At 38.3% G+C, this 19,721-nt stretch overlaps 1 protein-coding gene across 6 annotated transcripts in view; it reads left to right on the forward strand.

Annotated features, from left to right (window-relative positions):
• The window catches only part of GHR (growth hormone receptor), a 132,125-nt gene extending 119,293 nt beyond the window's left edge, over positions 1-12,832 (forward strand). For 5 of the 6 annotated variants that reach the window (XM_054810401.1, XM_054810403.1, XM_054810400.1 and 2 more), the window contains 4 exons: positions 4,591-4,762; positions 6,872-6,962; positions 9,702-9,771; positions 10,028-12,832. In XM_054810401.1, the coding sequence (XP_054666376.1) occupies positions 4,591-4,762; positions 6,872-6,962; positions 9,702-9,771; positions 10,028-10,987 (1,293 nt within the window). In that variant the 3' untranslated portion in view covers positions 10,988-12,832. Of the gene's footprint in view, positions 1-4,590; positions 4,763-6,871; positions 6,963-9,701; positions 9,772-10,027 lie in introns of those variants that run through there. The other variant, XR_008574701.1, reaches the window with a different exon arrangement.
• Positions 12,833-19,721: the final 6,889 nt, after the last annotated feature.

Raw genomic sequence — 19,721 nt, forward strand, 5'->3', positions numbered from 1 at the left:
TTGTAACTTTATGGGTCAAGATAGTTGGCACACAGGATAATAATAACAAATCCTGAAATTGTTAGATTAGAAAGTATCGCAATAGTCAGATAAAATATTTCTCTATTGTTTTCTTAAACCTCAGCTATTTGAAACAGTGCATGGTATTTTTAGTAGTTGGAACAGGAATATTTTGCTTGGAAAATGTCACCTTGCCAGTCCAGATTCTTCAGGATACCTGTAAAGTTCTAATATTTATAATTATCATTTCAGTAGATTAAAAAAAAAAAGCACACAATATTTGAGTTATAAATTGAAAATTTGATACAATAAGCAAATAAAAATAGTGCAACATAGATAAGACATACAGATTTCATACCAGACAGCAATGGGATATTTGTGAGTAATGGATAGTCCATGAAAATATAAAATATGTATAACTCAAATCTTTGAAGTTTTCTTTTTGAAAATCACTTAACTTTTCCTGTAGTTAGTTTTCCTATTACAGGGAAGAAATTGTACCCAGCTTACCTGAATGCATAGGCTAAGTGCCAATGTGTCATGGCATATTTGTATATGGAGAACTATTCCTGAATAGTAGTTCAATGCAATAAGAACATCATTTCACAGCAGAACCCTTCCTTTGCCTTCTTATTAATATGAACGGAGTTAACTGACAGAAGGAAAGCAGATAATGCTGTTGTGAATTTGTCTTAATCTACAAAAGGGAAATTTACCAACTGAAACAAACTGGTTTGCTTGCCTTCATCTGTGAAAGATCTTGGACCCCTCCTCACCTCTGATCTTTCTCAATGCTAGCATTTTCTGTTTATCCAACTCCTTATTAGTAAGTCTACAGCCAAACAGGCCTATAATGTCTATAACTTTTTCCTAATACTTGTCTGAATTTCTCTCTCTATACTGGTTTAAGCTATACTTACTGTACAGCCTGTATATTTTAAAGCCTACAAAATGAGTTAAGTTCAGGCAGTAAATCAATACTCCTTAAAGAACTTGAAAATCTGCAGAGTATTTATGGGATTTGCAAAAGCAGGTGGCAGTACAGATACTTCTTTAAAAATGCACATTTTTTTAATTTTTTTTATAAGCCTTTAGATATCAATCTTATAAATACCCTAATAAAGCTTTGTTCTTGTTCCATACCATCAATAATTCCAGCATGCCTTGAGAATAGTTCTTCTCAGGAGAGCAAAGGTTTGAAGATCAGTGTTTCTTCTTTCAAAAAACAGACAAGAAATTGCTGAATACTATATTTGCCTCAAGAAAAATAGTACTATAGATTATGTTGTACTGCAGCTTTATATATTGTATGTTATTGTGCCTTTCAGCTTAAATACACAAACATGGCATAATTACCTCAGACACTATCAGACCACAAAAGAGAAATTTCTGAACAAAACCTTGGCCAGACAAATATACCATAATGGATTGTACATGTAACTGATACAAAAAAAGATACAAAAATTAATTTATAGTACTTAAATTGTACTAAGTCTCCCCCTTACTGAGACTTGTTTGTAATTTTTTTAGATGTTTTGGGATGAACCAGTTTGATTTTTCATGTATAACATTTTTTTAATCTATTTACTAATTGAAAATAGGTAACTTATGAATTGAAAGAGGGCTAAAACATTAATTAGTAAAGTGTTATAACAGTAAGTTATAGTGATGAGAGGATCAAAATTATTTTCTGAGAAGCTTCCTAAAAACAGTAGAATCGCCACTTTCATATAGCGGGTGTTCATGAGACAGAGACAAATCTAATCTGGCTCACAGTTTGAAAAAATTTTATCATTATTAGTAGTTCCTTGCTGGGTATCTTTCTAAAATTCTACCCTCTTATCTTGAAGCTAAGATTCACTAGAATAAAATTCTGTCCCCTCTTATGTCTATCCAAGTATAGTAGTCTTGACTAGCAATAGCTATACAGACCCTGTGAGGCTGCTGTGTTTTCTAAACAAGGTGTGAAAACACATCATCTGAGCAATAATGAAGAACGATGACTTCATAGTGACGTGTCTGTCTATGAAGTGCCTAAAAATGTATGTATGATAGGGAATCTTAAAAGTTTAATTTTTCTTTAGTTACTTATCATATCTTAGATTGGCCTGATCTTTTGACTCATTAAAAAACCCCAAAAGAACACAAACAAACAAAAGCCAAACCACCCCCCAAACAACCAACCCAGGCCCAGATCCACCTCATATGGGATGAAATTGGTGATCACAGCTCAGTCCCCAGTGAAGAATGCCGGACCAGGGAGGGCTCTGCTGGCTCTCATTGTCTTGTTGAATTTTTGCTGGAAAAGGTCCATTGCACACTGCAGTGAAGTGCGCTTAGGGCAGGGAAGCATGGAGCACGCACTCCAGAGCTGAACACCATCGTTGTGTCCATACAGCACTGTGGCTGAGATACAGGGCTTACCAGTTTGAGGGATGCAGAACTCATCTCCCTGCACTGCTTTGGGTATAGAGCCTAATACCTCCATGTGTTGAATGGGTGCCCGACCCTGTGCTGTGCCTACCCAGGGTTCCCCATACTGCCCGTCTCCCACTTTTCACCATTTTTCTCTTAAAGTTGGTGAAAGCCATTGCCTTGGTTGCTGTGTTGCCTGCTGTGCCTGGGCGAGCCTCTGCTTCTGGTGCCCCCATCCCAGTAGGCTCTCAGTGTCCCAGGGGCTCCAGCTGACTAGCGACAAACAGTTGCTCCGCCGCCAGTGTTAACCCCCTCTTACAGTGCCAGACTCATGCAGGCAGCACAGTCACACAGCTCAGCGTGACAGCAGGTTTGTCACACGTTTCTTCAGTACAGCAATCACAAGCACCACTCTCTGTATGCTGACTGAACAGCCTGCAGTAAGTGCAGCAACCCAGCAGTCTGGTTCCAAGCTCCCCTTCACATACTGTAAATGAGTTTGCTATATGCTGCCGTGCATTTTTGTTAGTTATCTTTTATCATGTCTCTCTCATATGGCTTTTAATTGATTTAATCCATAAGACAAATGCTATTCATCTATTCAGTTCATGCTGAACCTTTCTCTGTTTTGCTCCATCCAAGTGTCTTACATAAAGTTTTGTTAGTTCATTGATAAACTAGAGACATCTTGCCTGTTAATCAGGGGGATGATCAAACTCTTGCAATTTCAGGTACACAGTTGCTGTAATTTCACCTCATATTTTTCAGGGCTCCAATTTAGCCTGCGTACTACTTTTTCAAAGTGCCACCATTATGTGGGCTACATAAAATTTTGTGTGGTCCAGCATCCCTAATAATCTTCACTAAATGTCTCAGAAAAAAAGAAGAAAAAAAAAACCAACTAAAAACCCAACCAAACAAAAAGAAACCAAATAACCTACTTGTAAAACTTCAGTGTACTATTTCTTTTGTGGCTTCACAGCACAAAATAAGTAAACTGGACTAGCATATATTGTATTCCCTTCCCAACACTTTCCAACTGGATAGTCTTCATATGTTAAAAACCTTTGTGGTGTAGAGCAATGGTTCTCCATGATCTTGTGCTCAACCACTAGCAGAGAAAAGCAGTCTCTCTGGGATTACTGCCTCCTCCAAAATCTGACTGGTTGGTTCTTGAAACACTTGAGTCGAGCCACCAGGGATCAGAGAACTCCACAGATCGTGGCTACCAACAGAACACGTCTCAAGTTTAGATTATGCATCTACAGTGATTATAGGATTGTATCGTTGAAGCTTCCCTCACATCCCGAATGGCTGCTGTTTTCCAGGTGTTTTAATTCTTAGCCCATGATGAGTTTTGCCAGTACCATCATTGATTCTGAAGTAAAATATAACATCTGCCACATTGATTTCTATTTTGAGCACATTTTCCTTATTTTTATATACTTGTGCTGGGCTCTTGGAGCTAAAATACATATTCTTAGAGGACTGCTAGAAGAAGAGAGAGATTTCACATACTAAAAGACCTCAAATGTGACTTTCTACATAGTTTGATATGCAGCAGTATCTGAGTATGTTGCAGATAATATAGAAGTCCCAAGACTGACAATCTGATGCCAGCTCTCACAGAGTCTCCATTATCACATTTTATATATAGTTGAAGATTTGGGGAGCTATGCAGTGTTCCCCAAATAAATACATTTGTAAGATGCAATACATCTGGTTAGAAGGCCTTTAATTCATTTTTCTTCTTAAAATTAATTCTGTAGTGGAGATTGCACTAGTTTTAAGACTCCTATGTAATTCTAACAAGGTTTTTGGCAGTGTGAAATCAGTAATGTTGTGCTATAAGAGTAAAAAGGACATACAACTTGAAAGATCAGTGGGAGATATTCACACCACCTACATATGGCATGTAACTGGGGGCAGCTGTCTTTCTTCACTGACCATATTTACAGAGAGCTTGGATTCTCTGCTTTTGGTCCCCTGAATCACAGCAAAGCCCGATGGCTAGGAAGTCAAAAGTAAATGGTGTGAATCTTCTCAGAACTCATGATATCCTTACAGTTCCAAGTAGCAAAACCACCTTCAAATGTTTATTTCTGAAATCAAAAAGCAGAGTAAAATTGCCAGTACAGCTCAAACAAATAAATCACAGTCCTTCTGTCTTTACAGTTAGAACCCAGGCTCTCAACAATGGTTCCACTGTACTCTCTGAAGATGGGAAGAGATTATGAGATACGAGTCCGATCAAGACAACGTACCTCTGAAAAATTTGGGGAGTTCAGTGAAATCCTTTATGTATCTTTTTCTCAAACAGGCTTTGAATTTGTTCATTGTGATGAAGGTAAATAAGCGAAGTGCAACAAAGTGTTTTTATAACCATGCTTTTTGTCTTTTCATTGCTATTGGGGTTTTTTTTTTGTAATTACCGTTGATGTTGTATGCTTGAATAGATTGATAATGCAGCCTACTACATGAAAATCATTTGGTGAGATTGAGAATGTGCAAGTTTCATATACAAGTTCAGAAGTAAACTCAGGCTGTTTCACAGTTCATCAGAGAGAAAAAATACAGATAGCTTTAAGAATCAAAAATAGTAACTGCAGTTGCACATCTTATAGAGCCTAAAATACAGTTAAATCTCATACTTCATCATCTAAAATGAGCTCTCTGGTAATGAAGAGAAGAGTTGTCACTTCTATTAAAGTGTTATACTGCTGGCTGAGTTCATTATCAGAATGATGTGGTTTTCTCGTCTGCCTGATACTATCAAGGACAGTGAATGTTTTTCTGATTCTTGCTTCTGTCTTGTGCTTGTTTTTGAAGTGCTATTAAAGACAAAAGAAGAAACAGGCATTGAGCACCACATTTTTTTATTAAACAAACGACACAATGCCTTTTTATAAAGCATGCTCAGATCTGAGCTACTCTTCAAAATATGAGCTTTTCAACAAGTTATTTTAACAAGCTGCTTCACTTCATTTTCCAGTGTATTAGTGAAGGTGTTAAATAAAACCACCCATGTTATTTTTCAAAATCTTGCAACATTCCCCTTTTTAACTTTTTGTATTACTAGTTGTTATTCATAATTTATATGAACAGCTAATGTTCTCGACATGTGGCATTATTTTATTAACCCCAGCGGCATTAAGTTGTCAAGGTTTTTATATGAACAAAATTAAAATACTATGAAAGTCTAAGGCCATCCTACAAGCACAGTTTTCTTCAGTCACTACTACCCAAGTTCTACAAGTTGATCCATGTCCATACGTCTCACACAGCAGCAGTGATCTGATTTGATTGAGAATTTATTCTTGCTCGTTTATGTATCACCTTTAGGAACTTATAATTAAAATTTAAATTTTGTATGTGTTAAAAATTTAAAGTATTTAAATTCAGATGCAATATTGTAACTTCTTGAAGCAGCTGGACATTTGCAGGTCTCACTGACATGACAAGGAATTACTGGTTCTCCATTAAAATGGAGACCTGTCTAACACAGACATATCCAGATAGGACTTTACTCATGCCTGAAAACATGTCCAGTCAAAATCTAAGCTGGGAGCACAGAGCTAAAACTGGTACCTGAATTTTATTTTTTTTTCCCCAAAAAGAATGTATATTTATGTTTATGTATAGAATTCTAAAGCTTTCTGTCCAATAATCCTTAACCCAAAAAATGATTGATGTTTGTATGGAAAACTTAAAATTGGGAACAAATGAGAAGAATCTAAGACTACAGCCAGAAGAAATTTCTCTATACTTTATACGCTACAGTGTCAGCTTAAGTATAATGGAGTTATCAGTATTTAAAAGATAAAACATTTCATTTATCAGCATTGCTCTTCATTCCTACCAAATTGCATTTCTCAATGACCTAAATTCTTTGTAGCCACCTGCAAGGTAAATAAAAGGGAGAATTAATTTTTTTTCAGTTGATGTTTCACAACATAATTAATGTTAAGCCTTTAGAAAGAGTAGTATGCTTTTTGACACCACCATATTTTGGTTTCTGTGAGACAATAATAGTTTGCCTGTGATTTAGTATCCTATTAATAATGTTCGCTCAGCTTGGGCGAACGAGCAGTAACATGGTCTGCAGCAGTATATGCCATCAGAACTACTGGTAGCATGTTCCAAGCAGGCAGAATGTTCCACATGGCTGGTTTTGCTACATATATTGTCTGTGCTAAGATCATGTTTATATTTAAAAACTCAGTCTGTTTTTTTGTAATGAGTCTCAGTGGACTTACAAAAGCAGCATGGAAACTATTGAGACCAAAAGGGTATTTTTATTTCTACTTAACACAGAACTTTCACGTTTAAGTAACGAAAAATTCTCCTGTCAGTTTTTACCATTTTGGAATCCTCAGGCAGTAGGAAAGAAGGTTGAAATTAAAGATGCAACAGAGATGCAGATTCCTGCTAACATGTTTTTGTTCTGTTGTTTCAGAAATTGAGTTTCCATGGTTCTTAGTTGTTATCTTCGGAGCATGTGGGCTGGCTGTAACAGTGATCTTAATCCTGCTGGCTAAACAACCAAGGTAGAGAGGGGGTTTTGTCAGATTTTATGTACTTGTAGCTTAAAAAATAGAGTGCTTCAATTGTTTCAAATCTGAGGGACTAGAAACTATTTTGAGGATTGTTGTCCATTCTCATAAGCTACATGGATGCTGGCATATGTACATACTGGGCCTTCAGCAGTGGGAATCTGATTATGTTGACAGCTCCTCTTCCTTCTGGATTGCAGAACATTTTATTCTACAGTATTTACATAGTTAATTTACTTTGGCTTTGAAGGGGATTGGTTTTTTTAGTTCATTCAAATTTTGTAAATACTGTTCTTGCCCACATACTGTTCAAAAGTTTCACACAAACATATATCTATATATTTGGGTTTGTTCTTAAACTATTCCACTAATCTCTGATTATTTCTCCATTGAGCCAAGGGAAAGAGCTTGAGTCATAAGGGAGTATCTGGTCTCTGTGGATAGACTGCAGCTCCTATAAATAACAGGAATAAAATAAAACAAAGCACAGGATTGTGTCATTTATAAAAATGAAACAATGACACATATATAAAATGACAAAATGGTCTCAGAGTGAATTCATCCCCTAATATGTGTATTCAGAGTTAGGTTTTGGCAGAACAATTCAGCTTGGATACAAGTACTGTTCTAGACTATGGACCAACACCAGGGTCAAGCCCCAGTGCACACATGCATGTTGTCAGTGGTCTTCCATATACACTTCAAAAATGAGCACTGAGGTGTTTTGCATATACCAGCATAAGGACAAGTCACTGAAATGAAAACAAGATGGTGCAGTTGGAGCAGGTCTAAAAAAATAATTTAGGAAAGCAGTGCTATGCTTTAGCAGAGCTTAATTTCAGGAAGCCACTCCTGAATATAGCATCCTGCAATAGCATCCTGGTCCCAGAGTTAAGAGCAAGGCTCTGATTACAATGCATGGCACAAGCTTGATGTGTCAGAATGGGGCAAGAACAAGTCACACGTGGGACCAGGAGCTCACTAAGGTCAGCACACTGAGCAAGGAGTGGCTTGGTCACAGAAGATCCTGAGGGTTGAAGCATGTCTCTGATCAGAGCTTGTTAATATCTTCCATGGTAATCATGATTGCTGGAGGAGGCTTTTCTCCACTGAGGACCCTTCACCTGAAAAGTTTTTCTGGACCAGTGGGCCAGCACCCTATCATTCAAAATGGTGTACATGCTGGTGGGAGTTGCAGTGGCTTCTGCAGAAGAGCAGGCTGCACAGATTTCCTATAATGCAAAATATCCAGGCTCAGTTTCTTCTTGTATCTGAAAAGACACCAAATCATATTTTCCTCAATTCTGATCTCACAAGATCTGAACCAGGCTCCCTAGGACAGATGCCATAGGGTTAGGCTATACTCTTTTAGAGCTGAGAGATGCGGGCTTGAATTATGCAAGGCTAAGAAAGGAGCAGAGCATAGTTCTCCTTCCTGAATGATTTCTCCAGGCGGCGAGTGGTAAAATCCTTTGTGTGTTTTGTTAGAAGCAGTGCCCAGTACTGTCAGAATAGCTAATTTGTGGATTCAACTGTAAGTGCAAGTCTTAAATGGCTACACCGAGAGCCTAGCCAGTGCACAGCTAACACCACCCCTCCAGGGATTAGGTGGAAAATTACTGAATTTCTGGCTCTCACTGAGGCTTACTGGGCAGAACTTTGAGGGTCTGCCAAAAACAAAAACAGCTGGAGAATTTGGGCCTTCCACAGTGAAGCAGAAGGTGCGTAAATTTCTCTCTAGTACTCCTTAAGGCTCCTCTGATCCCTTCTGGACCTCACCAAGGTCGCTAACAATGCAGCAAAACTAATATTTGGATTTGGATCTACCATTGCCACAGTTTACATTGTAAAATAGGCAAGTAACTCAGTATAAAGAGAATATTGAATTTTCCTTTTGGGAAATACAGTTTGTCTGTTTGCAAAAGAAGTAGGGAGGTAAAATGGAGATAGGCATGATCTGCTTGTTGGATTATTATTAATGGAAAGTTATCCTTCTATTTGGGGTTTTTTGTTTTGGGGTTGGTTTTTTTTTTTGGTCCCCTCAAACAATTAGAAATTCACTTTATGAAGGATTAGAATAATATGTGTGTCCACAGTATGTGCATGCATAAGCAAGTTACTAGTCCTTTCTCTACAAGGGTAAAACCTTGTCATTATTATATGTTACTTGTTACATTAATAATTCAGAAAAAAGAAGTGTCATAGAGATGGCAGAATACTAGCCTAGATTTTTTCAGTTGTATTTCTGTATATTTATTAGTTATAAAGTAACTCACTCTTTTCACCAACTCCCTTTTTCTGTTACCCTTTGTAAATTTATTGGGCTTATGCAAGACTACCTTGTCCCTGAAAAAAAAAATTTGGGAAAGTCACTCTGCACACTGAGAACCTCTATCAGGTTCCTTTGAAAATTATGTAAAACGGAAACTATTGACAAGAGCTCTACGAATTTACTTTCTTTCTATAGAGCATTAAATTGGTAATTGGTAATTAATCCAAAATGGATTCCCATATAAATGTATGTGATTTCAACAAGAAAGGCTGCAGAAAACTTGTTTTTTTATTTGCAGTGAGAGAAAACAATCATTCTTTTCCTTAGGACTATTTGAAATTGAATTTTCAAACATTTCCATTTTGAAGTAATTAAGTATAAATGCAGTGTAAGACTCTCTTCTTTCTAACTTCCTCAGAAAGAACCACTGTCAATTAAAAGCCATCATTTATTTTTTCCAGGTTAAAAATGCTGATTTTTCCTCCTGTGCCAGTTCCAAAGATTAAAGGGATTGACACAGATCTCTTGAAGGTAATATTGTGCTCTAAAATCTACATTGGGAATCATTGCAGTAGTAACAGGTGACTATTGTTCCAGGCAGAGAAATTTTGTAGGGAAGAAATTATGACATGGGGGCAGTTACCACAGAATTAGTTTTCATAAAGTAATAAAAAACGCCTTGCAATTACTATATCAGCTACAGTTACCTTTACTTAAAATAACATCATAAAAAGGACAAGCATTTTTATTATTTCCTTTATAACATTCATTCTTTCTTGCTGTGTAGAAAGGAAAGCTAGATGAAGTGAACTCCATCTTAGCCAGCCATGACAACTACAAGACACAGCTATACAGTGATGATTTGTGGGTTGAGTTTATCGAGTTGGACATAGAAGACCCTGATGAAAAGAACAGAGCCTCAGATACTGACAGGCTTCTGAGTGAAGATCACCTGAAATCACACAATTGCTTGGGATCGAAGGATGATGATTCTGGACGGGCCAGTTGTTGTGAACCAGATATTCCAGAGACAGACTTCACTGCAAGCGACACATGTGATGCCATCTCTGATACTGAGCAATTCAAAAAGGCAACTGAAAAAGAAGAGGACCTCTTGTGTCTTGATAGAAAAGATAACGAGTCACTTCCAAGCTTTGCCAACACAGACACCCAACAGCCACATACAAGTTATCAGTCTGAAAATAGCGAGCTGTGGGCACCTTTTGCAGACAACATTGACTCAGCTAGACCATCAGTCCATACCCAGCTAAGCAACCAGAATTCTCTGACAAATACTGACTTTTACACGCAAGTGAGTGATATTACTCCAGCAGGCAGTGTTGTACTTTCACCAGGGCAGAAAACCAAGATGGGGACAGCACAGTGTGAAGGCTGCACAGAACAAAACTTCACCATGGACAACACCTACTTCTGTGAGGCAGATGTGAAAAACTGTATTGCTGTGACTTCCCATGAAGAGGATGAGCCGCATGTCCAGGAGCAAAGCTGGAACGAGGATGCTTACTTCACCACGGAGAGCTTTACCACTACCGCTATCAATCTTGGAGCTTCAACAGCAGAAACCCCAAGTTCAGAGATGCCTGTCCCAGACTATACGTCTATCCATATCGTTCACTCTCCACAAGGCCTTGTGCTCAATGCAACTGCACTGCCTGCGCCAGACAAGGAATTCAACATGTCTTGTGGCTATGTGAGCACAGACCAGCTGAACAAAATGATGCCGTAGCACTTCTTTGACTAGGTGTGTGCAGTATTTCACAGCAGAGAGTCAGCTCAGGCTCATATGCTGAAACCAAAATGAAGTCTAAAAGTTTCTCATGGTTCTTATAATTCTATCTGAAATGTTGCAACATGAAATATTCATCAAAATATTCCTATTGTGTTCTGTAAATATTATCTATGATTTTGTCTTGAGACCGTTTTACTAAATGTGACTGTCTTGTTCATGTGGGTGTTGATTTTTGTGATACTAAACATTGAAATGACTATGTTTAATGTACAGTAAATTGTGCATTTTGATAAAGCTAAAAATCAGGTGGTTTAAAGTACAAGAATTTATTAAAAAATGTACTGTTGGCAGAGATCTTTATAGCAAAAATTAGGAACTAAACATATAGGTGAAAAAACAAAAGTAGCTTGAATAAATACATCTATTTTGATTTATACAAATTAATAAAATATATTTTAATATTTTAGCCATAAAAACATACACATTTTCTATTACACTACACACTGTAGTTCAATTATGATGACCCATCTAAGGAATGTAATTGCTGCAATCTTAAAGAGTTTTCTGTTTTATAAAAGTTTTGTTTGCAGCAAAAAGGAAAAATAGATTTTTACAGAGCCATTTTATACCTCCAGAGAAACCTGTAGAGAAGCTTTGAAATACTGTAGGAACTTAAAGTACCTGATACCTGATACTACTACTTTCTTATGGTAACTAATATAGAAATATGCATTCAATTTAAAGTTTTGTAGAAAACTTTAAAATATACAAAATATTTGGCCAAATTATTCTCTTCTTCATTGGATTCTGGTTAATGCTAATAATACACTTTTTTATAAGCAAAATTTTGTTGACCGCAGTATTAAACAGTGTGCAACTATACTTTCACTGAAAATTTTTGAGAACACATGAATAAGCTCTGGTGACTTAGCAGCATAATCTCTTCACATTTGACCAGCTTCTGGAGCCCTCCTACAGCCAAAGATATCACTACATTTATTAATTTGTGCCACATAAAGTCTTGATTAAAAAAATAAGGACTTCAGGAATTAGCCAGCAGTTAATTTTTAAAGATAGCAGGATTAAAAGACTTCAGTGGAACAAGAGAATTGAATATAGTGTTGTTCAAAAGTGTTTCTCATTTTTGCAGCCTAACAGCTTCTCCTCTGACCATGTTAGGCAGACTTTCAGAAAAAGAGAAAACTGAAATTCAGCAGGAAAGCTCTCTTTGTTCTTACGTATATTAAGAGCTTGAAGGAGCTTTGCAATGAACTATTATTGCTTCAGAAGTTACCTTCCCAGGCCATGGTTTCATCATAGCAGGGTTCTTTTTAGAAGGCAAATAGGAACATTCAAATAGGGACGTTCATTTATTTTCTCTGACCTGAACAGAAGTGTATGAAGTGCAGCGAATGCAGGTCTCCCACTGAACTCACTGATGCTCTCTTTGCGACCAAGGGCTACAGGACTGGGCCCAACCATTGGGTGGGATTTTTAAGTTTAGCACGTACTTTATGGTAAATGTGCATTAGATATTCTGCTAATTTGCTGCTATATTTTTCTAACAGCTACATTATTTAGTTTCATATAAAATTTCATAGATGATAGACACTAATGCAAGTAATGCCTATGTGTGTGTTTGGAAGAAGTTTCTTACTCTGTTTCTATTGCCAAAAATAGTTAAATACCTCAATCAAATTCAGAATGTCATTTTGGTACTTTACTGGTCACACAAGCCATTATATGCCGGTCAGAAGATGTGTCTTTCAGTTTCTATTTAACTTTCCTTATGTCAGTGTTTTGTTTGTTTTTCTCAAAGTTTAATAAATGTATTGTCTTTGATCTGTCCTGACACAATGTGTTTTATTGCAGTAACTAAATTTTTTTATGGAGAATAGAGATTTTATTAGGAGAAATCAAGTATTTCTCATTTAATAAAGTAGAATGCAGCTTTTCTTAGAACAGAAGCAATGCCTAATGAGATCAGCGTTTTCCCTGATTGATATGTATACAGTTAAAAATAGAATCATGGACCTAAATTTATGGATGGAGATAGGACATGCTGTACCCAGAACACAAGACGTGTTACTGATTTAGCAGACCAGTTTACCTTTGGCTGGAACAGCCTGTGGTTGCAAATAAATAAGCTGCTGTAGTTCAAGATTTACACGAACAATGGAATCTACAAATCAGATATTCTGACAAACCCTGATAGTTACTTGTAGTCATAGTTAAAACCTAGCAGTACATGAACTCTTGAATGTCAGAAATGTCAGATAATCTGTCTCTATGGAAAATGCCGTATATTGAATGTGTCCCAGTGTGTAGTAATGTACTACTGCCTCTCTCCTCTCTCTAGAGGTAGGGAGGGAGCTGTTGGAGGAATCCAACTAGACAAGAGTAAACCCTTTCCTCCCAAGGGAATTGGGGTGTGATTCAGTTCCTCTGCACAGACATCCAGTGCCATTTACAGTAGGTAATCAGGCTTCCAGGTGCTGGTCCAGAACAGCACAGGCCTTGTGTAGATTCTGTCTTATCTAAAAGCCTGAATGATGGTAGATGCCTATGTTTTGGCAGTTGAATTGATCCCCAGTGGAAGAAAACAGCTCCAGGAATGTAAACATCTTTGTGTCAGATAGATCTAAGTTACCATGATAGCTAATAGTCTGAAGAGCTGCTTAGCTGACCACATTTAGGTGTCTGCTTTAGGTGAGCTGATTAGGGCTCCCCACTCTTCAGACTAGAGCAGGAGCATGGACATCTTGCTCTCATTCAGACACTAAATATATTTGTTAATTAAGGCATCTTGATGTGAATTTCACCTCAGCCAAAGCGTTGGACAACCTAAGCCAGAGAGCGGCATTGGTGTTCTCTTATGGATTATACTGTTTGTAGAAACAACTTTGTCTATGGAACTCAATGCAAGTGAGCTATCATGATGAGTAAACATGCTTGCTTATACCTCCTGCTTGAAGAAGTAATCTTCAGAAGGCTTAAGCCTTTTATAAGGCTCTAAAAATACCTGAGCTCTCATGATGATTCACAGCTAGACTTCAAGAACCGGCAGTGAAGACAGTAGTTCACCACTGCCGTGTGGGGAACTCCAGCTCCCACTACTCACATGTGCCAGTTCCACTGCTGTCTGCCAGTGCCCTTCCATGAGCTGATCCAGCTTTCTAAAACCTGAGAAAATCATGAAAGCAAAGTATCAGAAGTTACCTTCTGTTGATTAATAAGTTAAACTGATTAAGCAAAGTCCCTGTCATGGTTCAGCCCCAGCTGGCAGCTAAGCACCATACAACTGCTGGCTCATCTCTCCCCCAGTGGGATGGGCCAGAGAACGGGAAAACAAAGGCAAAACCTCGTGGGTGTGGATAAGGACAGTTTACTGGGACAACAAAGGGAGAGGGAAACAACAGTGCTTAGAATATACACAAAGGGTGATAACACAAGGCAATTTACCGACCCAACAACCAACTGGACACTCAGCCCACACTCAGTCCCAGAGCCACACCAAGGCACCCCTCCCCAACTAGCCCCATTTTATGGTGAGCATGATGTCACATGGTATGGAATAGAATCATAGAATCTTAAGGTTGGAAAAGACCTCTAAGATCATCAAGTCCAACCGTCAACCCAACACCACCATGTCTACTAAACCATGTCCCGAAGTGCCATGTCTACCCATTTTTTGAACACCTCCAGGGATGGTGACTCCACCACTTCCCTGGGCAGCCTGTTTCAATGCCTGACCACTCTTTCAGTGAAGAAATTTCTCCTGATATCTAATCTAAATCTCCACTGGCACAGCTTGAGGCCATTTGCTCTTGTCCTTTCACTACTTACTTGGGAGAAGAGACCAACACCCATCTCACTACAACCTCCTTTCAGGTAGTTGTAGAGAGCAATAAGGTCTCCCCTCAGCCTCTTCTTCTCCAGGCTAAACAACCCCAGTTCCCTCAGCTGCTCCTCATAAGACTTGTGCTCTAGACCCTTCACCAGCTTCGTTGCCCTTCTCTGGACACGCTCCAGCACCTCAATGTCTTTCTTGTAGTGAGGGGCCCAAAACTGAACACAGTATTTGAGGTGCGGCCTCACCAGTGCCAAGTAAAGGGGCACAATCGCTTCCCTAGTCCTTCTGGCCACACTATTCCTCATACAGGCTGGGATGTTGTTGGCCTTCTTGGCCACCTGGGCACACTGCTGCCTCATGTTCAGCCAGTTGTCGACCAGCACCGCCAGGACCTTTTCCGCCAGGCAACTTTCCAGCCACTCCTCCCCAAGCCTGTAGCGTTGCATGGGGTTGTTGTGACCCAAGTGCAGGACCCGGCACTCAGACTTGTAATAGAATAGCCCCTTGGCCAGCTTGGCTCACCTGTCCTGACTCCTTGCGAAAATTAACTCTATCCTAGCCAAAACCAGGACAGTTCCCAATGAGCACCAGTGAAGAAAGGCAGGACCACATGGCCAAGAGAAAGGAGGGAGGAGCTAGAGTGATCTTCCCAGGAATATCTTCTTTGTGATAACAGCTCCCTCATGCAGCTCACTCATGCAGACAAGAAACAGGAGGAATACACAGCTCAAGGTAGGTGTGTGTTTGCAGGCATATACTGCAATGACCTCTCTTGGTGGTAACTATCACCTAGGTCAGCTTAAAGGACTATGAAAAGCCAGCTTGAGCTCCTTGCCACCTCCAGCAGCAATGCAGCTCAAGTAATCACATGCCTAATGACTGCAGCCAGTGTACAGTTCACATGTGGGTTTTAGAAGACAAATCCAAGTGTCAGACTTGTGATTGTCTCTGCACTTTACATTTTATACTGGAAATCCACTGTTTTCCTACAGAACACAGCAACCTATTATTTCAAGGTATGATGCGCTTGCCAGATACAGAAAAGCTTATATTACACAGTTGCAAAGCAACCTATTTATTTGCTTTCGCCTTTTATTTGAAGTGGGGCAAAATATATCTGTGCTCTACAGAAAGACCCTCTGGACCAGTAACTTTTTATCTTCTCTCTTATTCACATGGAGAAAAAGTGCTACATATTGTCCCAATGCCAGACATATGAGTCAATGCAAAAATGACAGAATTCATATTTTAGAAATGCCTACTAAAATTGTACTTTCCAAGTTTAATCAATGGCTAAAATGTACAAGGTGGAAAGAAACAGACATCACAGATGGACACTGTAAGCAAGGAATATTTTAGTGGAAACCCCAGTAACTTTCACTGCATTGAAGTTTTTGGCATGTAAACTGGCTGCACTTGTTACCATTCTTGGAATGACATTTTACTCATATATTGCCTAGCAGAGGCTAGTCTATATTAATGTGTGTATTTGGAAACCTTATTTCTCCAAAAGCAAGAAGGACTCAAGTTGTTCTGCTGGCTATCTTTTGGTGTCATCAAGAAGCACACCTCCATTTGGAAGGGTTGGGTTTTGAGCCTCTTTTCTCCATCAAAGACAATGTGCTTTTCCAAGGCTTCAAGTTACTGTTACAAGAGACTGAAACAGCACCATCTATATTAGTTTCCATTAAGATAGGAAATAATTTTGTCAAACACAATGACTTACACTTCTTTACTACTTGAGTTGAAATATTTTTCCTGACTTATGATACAGGAGGTGAGATCAGGAGATTACGAGAGCTGTTCGCTCTTTCTGAATGAAAATTAACATTATCAAAAGGTATGGTTTGTATTTCAAAATAGTAGGAGTATTAAAGAAGAGATGAGTGTTCTTTAGACTTGCCATGTTTTTAGAAATGCTTCAAGTTAATGATGGCAATCTATGTTGGGAAGACTACTGTCATTCACAGCTTACTATATACAACTACGTATGCATCAGCACAGTTGTAAGAATGGAAAATAATGCTCTGGTTCAAAGAGAAACTTAAAACTGTATGACATGTAACCACAGGCAACCTTTATTTTCCCAGCACTGAGATGTGCTGTCTCAGGGGATCGTTACCAGACACCCTATAAAAAGGAGTGCCTGACTCATATTGCCTGATTGGAGAGGAAAAGGGAGAAAAAGTTTAGAGCATGCTGTTATTTTTATTAAAGAAGAAATGCAAACTTGGGGGGTGGGCAAAGAGGTAAACACTGTGGAATATTGCTTTTTCATTACAGATTTTTCAGATATAATTCAAAATATGCTAGTTCACCAAGGCAGTGGAACTGGCAAGAATTTAACTAGCTTTTATAGCCAATTGACTTTGAGGAGATGCCAGTGGATGTATTTCTCTCTTGGAATTCCCTCTGTTTAAAAGTAATTTTACAGTACAAATTATTCTTTCTGACTAATCATTAATTGCATGCACAGTCAGTGCTTTAACCACCATAGAAAGCATGCCTTCAGGCCACACAGAAGCAGATGTAGCCCAAATCCATTTCCATGATTTGTGTATTACTTAAACACTGGCATAACTGTATTGAGCAAGCATTTCCTCACCTTCTGTAATAAGGGCCATCAGAGAGAGTAGGCAACATTCAGGAACAGATGGCAGAGAACAGAAACAGTAACAGTGGCATCAGAGAACCAAGAGCGATGGAGCAGCTGCCAGGAGTCAGCAACACACGGGATAATTAGCTGTAGGTGGAGCTGTAAGAGGGGACAACAACTGGAGTCAGTAGTTGTAATGAAAAGCAGATGCAGCTATTAAAATCGATGCACCTAGTAAATTGACACAAATGTTTGACAGACTTAATTTGTGTTTCTACAGGCTTTGGTATTTCTTTTGCATAATATGAGCTTTATCCTAATATATGAAATTTAGCTGACTGATGATATATTAGCTTCCTGAAAATAGTCTAAGAACGCAGAGGATTCTTCCACATCATGTTGCAAATTGTGAGAGAACATAGTTGAATTCTCCTTCTCCAAACTGGAAGGAATAAAAATCTGCAGAAGGCTTAGTGGGAGTAAAAGCAAAGTTGAAGAGCTGACAACTTTCTGTTCTGCTTCCCATCACACATACTATAAATGATGCTTCCACTACTGTCCCTGGTCTGCTTTTGAGCTCATGCTGAAGGCAATAAAATCTGTTCCATAAGAGACACCTGAGGCCTAGACATGCCAGGAAACTGATTCCTCACACTTTTTTCTTCGGTAGTAAAAGTAACAGAACATATATTTTACATATTTTTTCACTTGCATATGAAACCTTATGATATTATACCAGAAAGACATAAAGCATAGAACCATACAATCTCAGGTCACTTTCTCATACTAAGAAAGAAGTTAAATTTTCTGACCTATTTCACAGTAGCTATCTGTGTAACACATACAGTGCTACAATCTCGAGTTACAAAGGAAATACCAGCCTTGCCCTTTGGAAAGGAAAACTTCTTCAGGAACTAATTCTGTGAGCCAACTAAATCTACTTTCGTTGGAAGAGTAAGGCACAAGCTTGGAAAGTTACCAAAGACAACATAATTCTTAGTGAAACTGTGCTACCAAATGAGTGGGTCCAACCCTTCTTCAACAGCCATCTGAGCGCCGCATGCTTGTTACCCAGAGATGTTACCATCATTATGAGCACCCTGTCCTCCATATGTCACCTAGCTGTACGAGATTCTTTAAACTAAGTTTTTACCTCTGTGATAGAATTCTTTCTTTGTTGTGGCATAGTTTTTGATGAAATCAGAAAGTTTTGCTAGTGTCTTGAAATGCCATGAAAACCTTAAGTGAAATTTCCTGAGCTGAGCTGCTGATGGAAGAATGTGCAACTCTGGGCAAGGACCTGTGCAAACTGCAAATAGATTTGTAAACCTACAATATTTTAAAATGCAAAATTTTACTCAAATGTCGTCCATATAATTTGTAGTGGCAGTGACACTACAAGAACAGACTAGCCATAGAATGTACTATTTTATGAAAAGCTCTAGGGACATAAAGTCTCTTGCTTTTATAGTGTAAATAATGGCAGTTGTGTCACTTTCTTCAGAATGTGATTAGTATTAACTAACTGATTTCTACCAATCACCAATCAATCAATTATAGGAACCTTCTGAATTTACTTCAATGAGGAATGCATTAAATTACTGTTTAGGAGCAAAATGGATACTTTTAGCCTAGCACTGATATTTGAGCAGTGTCACAAAGAGAATTACAAGAAAATAGAAGGATATGTGTCTTTACAAGTTGTCTTCCTCCTTCCATAGTGTAGGAAATGATGCTTCAGATGCAAGCATTCCTTTTTCACAAGACTACCCCCAAATGTTTAACTTCCATAGAAGAAGGGCTAGTATTCAGTGGAGAGAAAAGTAAGAAACAAAAGAAAACAAACAAAATATTGTCCAAATGGACTCCTTCAAATATGATAATCAGACAAGATTGGATAATCTCTGGAAAATGTAGTCCTTAACAAAGCAGTATGTTATTACTGTGTACTAGATGTAGTACAAAAAGAAAATATGTTCCTTGGCAATCTGACATACATTTGTGTGGTTCAAACACTCACTACCACCTTGATTTTTTTAAGAGTACAAGCAAACTAGGTCAGAATTTCAGCATTACTTTAAAAGTACAAGAGATCCAGAATTACCAATAATTATAAGAATATAATTGTTCTAATTGTGCTTAAAATTGAAATTATACAGTCTGACTCATCAGCATGGCAACAGAAAGATAAATCTGATGTAAATAGAAAAGCAAAGCAATGCAGGCTAAGTTACTTAGGAAGCCAGTGGAAGCAATACAATTACTTCTCTTGACTTTGTCCT

The sequence above is a fragment of the Grus americana genome, chromosome Z (genome assembly GCF_028858705.1).
Source record: "Grus americana isolate bGruAme1 chromosome Z, bGruAme1.mat, whole genome shotgun sequence".
Lineage (NCBI taxonomy): Eukaryota > Metazoa > Chordata > Aves > Gruiformes > Gruidae > Grus > Grus americana.